The following is a 10,611-nucleotide window of genomic DNA, read 5'->3' as shown; positions in this document are numbered from 1 at the left end:
AACAGGCTGCCCAGGGAAGTGGTGGAGTCCCCATCCCTGGAGGTATTTAAAAGACGTGTAGATGAGGCGCTTAGGGACATGGTTTAGTGGGCATGGTGGTGTTGGGTTGACGGTTGGACTCAATGATCTCAGAGGTCTTTTCCAACCTTAATGATTCTATGATTCTTCTGGCAGGAAGCATTAACTGGTAAGATCTGCAGATGCTTCTGACCTATACCCAGATTATCAAGAGCAATTCAAGTGTTAACAGTAAGCCACCTCTCACCAATATTATTTTCAACATTTTAAGTTGAAGCACGACAGTATCATGGGTTTGGCAAGCTTACTAATTAGAAGTTCAGGACAGGCTTAAAAAAAGTAATCTTAGACTTACTGCATCCACAGTACAAAACAGCCCACATCTGTCCATGCTAAAGTATGTTATCAAATGTGCATTCGTTAAGCCTGGTGGACTTTGTGCCATTTCCAAATCAATTTGTAGCACACAAAAACACACCCAAGAAAGGAAAACAAAACTGCGCACTTAATAGTTTAGCAGCTGGGTTTAAGAGTGGAACTGAACCACTTACTTTTGAACAACCTGCATTTTTACATGCCGTCCCAATCTTGATTTCATCGCTGTCTTCCTCTGTAAACAGAATCGTATTATAGAAAATAGCAACTGAATTGTACAATGTACTAAATATTTTGCTTTTATTGAGAATTAAAACGAGCTAAGGAGTAGATTAGGAAAAAGAAACTCTCAAGCTGTCTATTTTCTGCCTGGCACTTACATCTGCCAGAAAGGTACAAAGAAACAGAAGTTATGCAAACATTCCAAAAGCTGTATTACCTATGCATCAGATTCTAGGTTCTACAACTTTACATGGTTTTAAGTGGGGCAAAAAAAAATGATGAAGAGGATTATTACAATCATAGGGGAAGAGAACAATCACTCATCTTGTTTGGTTTTGTAAAAGTAAGAATGTAAAAGGCTCCAACTGCTGTCTATAAATACACCCAAGGAAAGAATTTGGATACCAAATAGAAAGAAGAGCTAAATGACAGTTTTGACACAAGAATAAGAGTATAAAATAGCCACAAACGTAGGTTGAAATTAGAAAGTATTTCTTAAGGAGCAGTGTAGTTCTGGAACCAAATTCCAAATAAACTGTGGGAAGAAAAAAAAAAAAAAAAGAGGAAAAACAGACGAGGGAGAGCCAACTAGACTTCAGAGGAATTTAATCAGTTTATGAAAGGCTTGATATGACATCATGTTTGCAATAACATAGGAGTAGAGTTCATTGCTTGGGAAACTCTTGAAGTCATACATTCAGAAATGGATGTTCCCATCATGTCCATTCTAACCAGAAAATCTCACAAAATAGGCAGTTCAACTAATTTTAACGGGAACATACTGCTCCTAACAACCAAGTCTCCACATTGTTCACATTTCAATTTTGATTATCATTCCCTAGACTGGAAGGTATTTCCCAGACTATTAAGAACAAGAACATAATTACATGAAATAATTACTTCAGAAACAACAACAGAATAGCATTTCATTTATTTGTGTGACAATTAGCATATATACCTACTTAACCTCCTTACCTTTTTTCTCTTCATTTTCTGATGACAGTTTCAGTTTATCTAGTGCTTGCTTCAAGGAAGCTGACACTTTCAGCTGCAAATTTGTCATTGGCTCATCTGGGCTAAAAAAATGTCCATGTATTCATGTCAGCTTCACGAAAAGTAATTTAAAAAAGACAACAAAATAGTAACTTTTAATCTTGCTATAAGGCTCTTCCTTTCTAACCTCCCTTACAACAACAAGCAAACAAACTAGATTTGTAAATGCCAATTCTTACTGTTTATGGAAAAACAGACTAGAAATTTAGAAGGCAGTCTTGGACTTCCAACAGGAAATCCTAAATACAACAACAAAAATAAATCAGAGAGATTAAGGAATCTAAATACAAGCACCCTAAAATTATTTTTTATGACTGTAAAACACTAAACACAACTGCTAGTGGTGTTCTAAGCTACGAGGCTTTAGACTGCAATTTTTGTTTCCTGTGAAGCTAAATGCTGAGAGATCCAGTACTTCTGGATCAGAAGTATCTTCTCCCAACCAGAATTCTTTTATCTCATTTTGAAGCTTAAGATAACATCATCACTGCTACCAAACCCAAGCTCTTCTGAAGTTAAATTGGGAATTTTTACACTGTATGAGATGTGTAACACTGAATAACCAAACGAGCTTTAACTTGGCCAACTGACCACAAATCTGGCAAAACTTAGTTTCGCATACTATACCTTGGCCTTTTAATTGTTTCCAATGGTTTTGGTGCCTGAATTATGTGTTCTTGAAATTTGGGTTTCAGTTCAGCTAGCTCCTTTCGTTCAGAGGTAGTTTTGACTTCTGGTTTAACAGGTTCAGGAGGTTTCTCACTGTTATGGAGACCCTTTGTACAGCCCTATTATGGAAAGCATATGTTTATATATATGCAGTGTAGTTTCTGTGCACAATTAAAAATTATCAAAAACTGCAACAAGTTTTCTCGATTTATTTCTTCAGCCCCATCTTCTCCTTTAAACCCACTCTAAACATTGGCTGCAAAGGAAATCTTACAACTAAAGTGGGAAGTATCTTCATTTGGACATACGTTAAAGAAAAATGCGTACTTTGCGTAATCAAGCAAAGTAACAAAAAATATTGACCTTCCTTCATTAACAAGTGTCTAAATACGTTTTGATAGAACTAATTATAACCGTTAAAGCTTGAAAATGAGACTCGACTTCAACATTGTATCAAGAAAAATAGTGCATGCAAGATTAAGACAGTTTTAACAGAAGTACGCAAATTTTAAACATGTGAGCACATGTACCATTTAATATTTACCACTGTCATTTGACAAGCATAAAAATTGTAAATAATCATGAGTACATACCACAATGCTTAAGAAGTCAGAAAAGTCTGTTGTTCTTCTCTTACAACATGACCAACCCTATAAACATTTTGGAATAAAAACAAAACAAGCATGACTACTTTACTTGGCAACAGCTTATAAAAAGCAAACGACTAATTATATTCCTTTATAAGATGTGGCACATCATGATTAGAGATTATTTTCTTCCCTTCTTTGGACAATATTGTCATCACGTGCATTTTTAAAAGCTATAGAAACCTGCTACAGCTGCCATTTAAGTTCACTCATGCTGTCTTAATCAGATAGTTTGGTGAACATGAGGCAGTATTTCCATGACAAGTTAGGTGCCAACTCTGTAGGACAGAAAACAGAAATGTTACTTTGCATCATAAAGTAACACGTAAGCAAAACAAACAAATACTATACCTGAGACTAGGTTCACCTGTGACATAACATACAGGCCCCTTTCCTAAAATGATGAGGATTTTTTCTTTCCTTGAGCACTAGTCAAGTCTTTCAGCTGCTTATTTCCCACCACAAAGCTGGAGATCTGCCTTGCATAGCCATCTATCCAACTATATCAATAAGAGCACTTTTTATTATATAAACCAGAAATCCAATTTTAGAGAAAATTATCTTGCCACTGTGAATAACGTATCTTACAACTTGAAGAACCCTATTAAAGGCAACAGTTTGACTAAAATGCACCACTGCTTTGAGAGCTTAAGCAGTGTGGCACAATGGGTTTTAGGTAAGTGGTTCTAAAATATCCTCAAAATATTAACTTTTTCCACAGTCAAGGAGACAAAAGGTTCACCCTGCCCACTTAGACTATCTAGAATTCATAACAGGAAGAAAACTGCCCATACAAAATTATGATAAATTTTTAATTAAGCCAAGAGATAGGATAAGGAGAGGAGGGAAAGTAGTACTTGTTTTAAAAACGTTGTGTATGTAAGAGAAAGAGGGAGTAAACACAATCTTTTGAGGTAACTGTATAATTTCTGTCTTTATAACTAGGTAGAAGTTTTAGATGCTGTGTTATGAATACAACTATAATTTTGTACAAAACAAATTGCCATAGTCGAAGTAACTGTATCGTATTTGATCTAACAGCATCCGTCCTAATTTGCAAGTAGCACACTGTGGCCGATTCCGGAGTCACGTACTGCAACATGAGCAATAGCTCACACAAAACACGCTACCCAGCACATACGCACAAGCTTCCATGAGCCTAAAAGACACCACGTTATGGGACAGGGATGAGACGCACTGCCAGTAGGAGCAGTTCCTAAATACCAAGAAAAAATGCTTGCCCCAAAGCTCGGTTAAATAGCAGTTTGGTGTCCTAAGAAAGGTCACTTCAGCTACATCTGTATTAATACAGTAAACAGTGCCAGGCTCCATTCCTGGAGACCACATTTCTGGCCATACACTATTAAATTGTTAGAATGATTTCCAGTACTATTTTGGCAGTTTTGTCTCGGGTAATTCCCTGTAGGCACTTCGGATGCATCCAGTAGATCCTGAAGTAGGAAAACAGTTTAACATAATGAATATGGGCTATGCAGTGGGCTTAAGCACTGGACACCAGCCACAGGTATATTTAATTCACTATTGAAGATGTAGCACAAGAATCCTGCACAGCTGCATCAGAGGCATGAGCAACCAGTCCCAACTTAATCAACATACTAATTTGTCAGATTAACAGAACACAATTATTTTTTATAGTAGGCAAATGTCACATACGTATTAGTTCACTAGCCACATAAGACCACAAGCAGCTGGTTTGAATTCCAAGCAGGTTGATTAACTGAAAGAGTATGACACCTCTCAATGTCTCCAAAGGCCTATTCAGAGAACCGAATTAAACTGTTGAGACACCTAAAGTCAATCAATAGGAAACATGTCATACAGACTTGCGTGGCATTTAGACCATATGAGTACAGTTTTTAACTTCTTCTTCAGGTTTGAGTAAGTGTGCTTTTCTAATTTCATGGGGTTGCTCAAACATGATAGGCTGGGCATCAGTTTCTACAACTGACAGATTTGGGATGAAAAAGGAAAACAAGCATACTGTTTTACATATATGGAAAAAAAGATAAGTCTTAAGAAACTAGTTGCATACTTACTTTGAGAGCATCATGAAAGACTGGCACACCTGGATGATATGTGCATGAATCTAGAAGAAAATGACTATTATTAATATTCAGGCATACCAAGAATCCTTATTCATCTGATCACAAACCCAGCAAAAATTTCACACTTGCAATTCACGTATGCTATGAGCTGTCCCACTTCCCCAAGTGCATGTAATTATGAAGGAAAATACAGACTCCACAGAACAAGCTTTTTGAGTGCATATATTAAACCAAAATAATCCAGATATTTTCTTCTTTATTATACAACACAAACCAGAAAGCAGGCATCTAAGACAAACTTCTACTCCATATGCAGCAAGTAAATTTTCTATGGACCATCCCTTGCCTTCATCAATAATTCACCCCTATGACCACTGACAGCCATGAAATATTTGTTTACAGCATCAAATACATCTATTTGCACCCGATCAAGGCTTTCTACCTAGAAGCACTCTGTTAAAAAATTCTCTTAACACAAAACTTGAGTTCTTTATTTTATCCATGATAATTAGCTTGTTCTTTTTTCACTATGGTATCCTAGGTCACTTAAGGACTTGAACCCAAAGGCCAGTCTTCCACATACACAATTCAGACATGTCAATACTATTAATAATTAACAGGTTCTGTACAAACACTACACTGAAACATGACTTCCATTAACTGAACTGTTTATATTTACAGATGTTTATCAACACTACAGCTTTTTATGTAGCAACAGTTCCTTTTTTACTTAACAGATTTGTTTTTTCCAAGTGTAATATAATTGCTCTGATTATATAACTTCTCTTTGACATATACTGCATGGATAATATTTTAATGACCTGACTAAAAGCAATGGGAAACACTAGCTCTCTTTCAGCCTTTAAAGCAAAAATTTTGTTGTTTTGTTTATGTTAGAAACAGCTAAAATTAAAAGTGACACAAACAGTAACAATTTTTATAATAAGTCTCCGTAAAACAGAAGAGTGAAAAATATCACAATTCACATAATAAGAGGCAAAAGAGAAAAGTGATAAATAACTTCATTAGTAATCTACCTACGGATATTAAATGGGCTTGAAGACAAATAACTTTGTTGTTTTCATTTTTTATAAATATGTAGATTTTTAAGAAATCTTCCTTAGTATCATTTTCTTTAGTTTTATATTCAGTGCCTAAGTCTAAGGCACTAATATAGTCTGACAGACATGTTGCTTTGAGATAACAGTTCCCACTTTAACTCAAAAGGCACATATTTTGGGACATTAGTCCTTCAGCTGGACTTACATACATATCCATGAACTTCTATCAATTCCTTCAGTTTCAGGATGAAAAACATATGCTTTTGTAAATGTAAACCTCACAGGAAAATAAAAAAGAAAATTTGTATAAAGAGCCCAGGACTTCACTGCTAAATCAAATAAGAGTAAAAATTTAGGTTATTCTTTTCCAAAAGTACGAAAGTATGTCATCGTAAGCATCATGGTAGTAAAACTAAGCTCTGTTTGCAGCAAAGATTATTTCTGAATCGGAAGACGTAAATTAATATTTCTAATCCCTCACAAGCATGTGTGTTTAAATGAGGGAGGTGCTGTTAGTCAGTGCAACATTTTTAGAGACCAAAACCATCTCACGATCAATTAACTCAAGGACAGCTATCCTCCAGCTTGCAAGTCAGACACAGACAAGCATCTATTTGTCCATCTGGCCAAGTCCTATCTTTTTTCCTTGCTTCCTGAAGCCCTCTCTGCAGAAAGTACATCATGGAGCAAATGACAGCCCACACTCTGTGGCTCTCTCATGAGGGCCATTCATGTTCCACAAGAGAAAATGCTGAGACAAGGAGTTGTGCAGTACCTGAAAAAGAGGCAGTGGGACTTGTCCACTGAGCAGTCTGACCATTCTGCGTACCAGAGGACAGTAAAATGTCCCTCATTTTCACTCATACTGAGCCCAACAACTCTTACCTGATTAAAGTTTACATCCATAAAACATCCCATCTCAGACTAGGTGGGGAAAAATGGCAATTTAGTACACATTAAGAATCACCTGAGCAGTTAGAAGCATGTCTATTTCTGATTTGTCAGAGTTCACTTCCAGCCTTTGGTTGCTATTCTACATTTTTCACTGCAAAAAAATCAAGTCACTCTCCACTGCTTTTAATACCTACCTTTCCTTAACCAGGACAAAGAAAGTTTTTCAAAACAAAGCATTTTCTCTCACCCTCAGATCATTTTTGGTGATGCAAGCACCACAAATTTTCAGGTTGTTTGGTGGGTTCTTTTTTTTAATGCTGATTTCATACCCAAACCAATCCCACTCTCACAATGCACACACTGCTGTCTGCTGTTAACTTACTGCTGCATCCTTGCTTATTCATTGAAACACTTTATTAGTCTTTTAGTTAGATGTGAAAGCAGAAAATGGTACGGGTCATCCAAACTTCGAGGTATTTACAATGGGATTGTGTTGAATTCTTGAGGACATGAGACATCTGTCTGTATACAACTTGCAAAGTGACCTGCTATCTTGTGGAAACACTCCAATACTTTGCAAGCTATGCTTTACAGCCCCAAAGCAATGGAAGGTCATTAAACCTGACAGACCTCATTCAACACCTTGGGGAAGTTCATGCCTTCAAGTGGTTGCTGAAGCTAGGAAGCTAATTCTACTGGACTTCTTCTCACAGTGTTGGAAAAAAACATAGAAAACAGGACAAACATGGCATGGCAAGCTTATAAGTAGTTCACAGAGAAAGGCTCAGCCTGAGAAACAGAAAGCTGTGGGGAAGACAGAAGATCAGAAGGTGCACTTCATGGGAACAGAGCTTGAACTGTGGGGACCAGACAAGGTTAAAGAAAGCTGACTTTGGGCACGCAGACTCAAAATAATCTAGGCTACCGTTTCTTGCAACTCCATCTCACTCACTCCACCTCAGAAATATATAAAATAAGTTTTCATCAGGTCTGTGATCATGTTTATCCTGCAGGTGCAACATCACTAAGTTTGATCTAAGGAAAAAGTGTATAAACAAGCACGAAAAAGTACGTGCTTCTGCTCTGGCAACGGACCAAATTAAACCGCATTAAGATTCAAATTATAGCCTAAACCAAAAAATCTCACAGTACAATGAAGAAATTGAGACAAACACATAAAACATATATACTGTCCCTCTGTTTGTGCACACCACCTTTACAACTGTCATTAAGCAGCACTGCTTTCAAACCTAAACCAAAGTGAGCATGTACTACCTCATACCACTGTTTTAGCAGCAAAATTTGGCCTGGCCTTGAAATGGGTTAGAAATGGTCATATAGCCATTCACAGGTAAAAAAAAAAAATTAAAAACCTACTACCACTTTTGAAGTTAAGTTCTACTTTCTATGCCAGATGCTGTACAAGTCTCAACAGTATGGATTAACTAGTACTTAACATATCTAAAATGCATGTGAAATCTGTACCTTGCCAGGCATGCCATGGATGAATTCATAACTGTGCACTCAGTCACAACTGTAGACATACCTTTAATGCCTTCCCTCAGGCTGTTTTTTCTGCCTCTTTTTAAGAGGCATACAGTCCTTCATGTCAGCCAGTTGTCACTTGCTCATAGTTTGGAAACAATTAGAGTTTCTACAGAAAATACATGCATATATTATTTCAGCCATCTGGTTCTAAAGAGAAGATTAATGGCCTCTTACATCAATCATCACTATGGAAATATCTATATTGCAGGCTGAACGTAGAAAAAAACCTGAAAGATCCAATGCTGCTTGAGGCCAGCAGGCCTTATTTTCTACCTATTTTAATTTTTAAAAATTCCTATTAATATATTGATCCTAAGCTTAACTATTAGATTATGTCAATGCAAAACTTCATTATTAAAGGGATAAGTATTTTGGTGTTTGTATAACACATGTAATAGCCTTAATCCCCACAATATTTTAGAATTAAATCCCCACACAGTTCTGAAACACAAGCAAACATTTGAACTTGACAGCTATAGACAGATAAATATGGATTTAGATGCCTAAGTAGTAATCACCCCATTGACCTTGGTGAACTTTAGGGATGCCAAAAGTTATCATCACTCTACTTCCGCAGATAATGTCAAACTTGGTTTTCTGAAGTGGTCCGTGAATAACTAAGTTTACCTTTAGAACTGCTTGGAGCCTAGGACACAGTAATTCCAGCAAATGTTCCAGTCATTTACCGAAACAAACTTCATCTCAAGAAGCTGGTTTCCCCAATCCAAGCACCACACAGTTAGCACAGGGCCATGCCAACCAGATCGGGTCTACTACAACTTTGATCGTAGACGTAGGAACGCATAGTAAAGAACTTTTGTTATTTTAATAGTGAGAACAGGTCACAAAGACCCAATGAGAATTTTTAATATAAAAAGCCCTATCTGCTTTATCTTTTGGGGCAAAGGGGGTGGGGTAGGTGGAGAGATCACTAAATGGAAGCCTTCCACAACTGTGCCTGCTTTTTCTGTTACTAACATTAGCAAGTCTTACTCAAAATGCTGCCCCTCTCTCTGGAAATACTTAGCTGAGAAAAATAAACACACTTTATGCTGTGGTTCTTAATCACAGAATATGCACATGCTAGAACATGTTAGCCTACTTCTAATCTTGTGGGTCACTAAAAATGAAGCTAACACAAAGAGGCGATTCTAGAAATTCAGCCAACAGAGTTACTTTACAAACCAGTTGAGGGCAAGCCTGCTGAGAACTCACATCACCCTTCTGCAGCCCCTGTGGAACTATAAAACCTAAAATTACAGCGCTTTAAAGATGTTTCACCAAGTACCGGATTCCCAGTATACATCGAGGAAGCACTACATGAGTTCACAGGACTTGGCAAAGCAGACATACATGTATCATAAGACACATTTAATTACCTGCTGCAAATCCACATACTATAATTAAAAAAACCCAGTAGTTGATAAGACAACTTCTATGTATGCAACACCCACAGAGGCCCTCAAAAGAAAAACGTCTGTTGCTCAAGGCCTCCAGCTTCCACCTTTAGAATATATCACGGTAACGTACAGAACTGCTTCTTATCGCCTCTCTTCCCTCATACTGCTGTGAACAGTTTTATTATCATAGAAGAACCTTGAGCCAGGCTCACCGCCAGCCCCGCACCTCCGCTCTGAAGGGACAGCTTCCAGCCAGGGCAGGTTTCCCTCCCCAGCTGCCGCGAAGCCCGCAACCGAGCAACCTGCGGCAGCGTTTCACCACGCCGGACCACCCCTCCACCCCTAAAGCGACAGAAAGCACCACATGAAAACACGAGTTTCCCCGGGGAGAACCGAGCCGGGACCAGCACCGTGCAGTAACAGACGGGCGAAGGCGAGAGGAACGGACGCACACCCCCGCCGGCCCGGGCTTTCCCTGCCCCTCAGTGCTGACCGTCCCCAGCCGCCCGTGTGACAGCTCCGCACCGCGACGTGGCTCCAGCAACCGGGGAGGACGTAGAACGTGGTGGGCACCCTGGGCACCTCAGGTCGCCCCTCAGGCCCTCCCTGCAGACCCCTCGTAACCCTCCACCTCCCCCAAACCGAAAGCTGGGGGGGG

General features: G+C 38.4%; 1 protein-coding gene across 1 annotated transcript in view; it reads right to left on the bottom strand.

Annotated features, from left to right (window-relative positions):
- CHORDC1 (cysteine and histidine rich domain containing 1) overlaps window positions 1-10,611 on the bottom strand; it is a 76,976-nt gene that overhangs the window by 9,359 nt on the left and 57,006 nt on the right. Inside the window, exons 2-7 of the mRNA XM_019473924.1 lie at window positions 10,180-10,295; window positions 5,042-5,091; window positions 2,931-2,987; window positions 2,296-2,456; window positions 1,591-1,691; window positions 570-628 (exon numbers count right to left, since the gene is read on the bottom strand). Of these exons, the coding sequence (XP_019329469.1) occupies window positions 570-628; window positions 1,591-1,691; window positions 2,296-2,456; window positions 2,931-2,987; window positions 5,042-5,091; window positions 10,180-10,295 (544 nt within the window). The remainder of the gene's footprint in view (window positions 1-569; window positions 629-1,590; window positions 1,692-2,295; window positions 2,457-2,930; window positions 2,988-5,041; window positions 5,092-10,179; window positions 10,296-10,611) is intronic.

Source organism: Aptenodytes forsteri, unplaced genomic scaffold (genome assembly GCF_000699145.1).
Source record: "Aptenodytes forsteri isolate BGI_AS27 unplaced genomic scaffold, ASM69914v1 Scaffold376, whole genome shotgun sequence".
Classification (NCBI taxonomy): Eukaryota; Metazoa; Chordata; class Aves; order Sphenisciformes; family Spheniscidae; genus Aptenodytes; species Aptenodytes forsteri.
The sequence above is the reverse complement of the archived record's forward strand: the minus strand, read 5'-3'. Positions and strand labels throughout refer to the sequence as shown.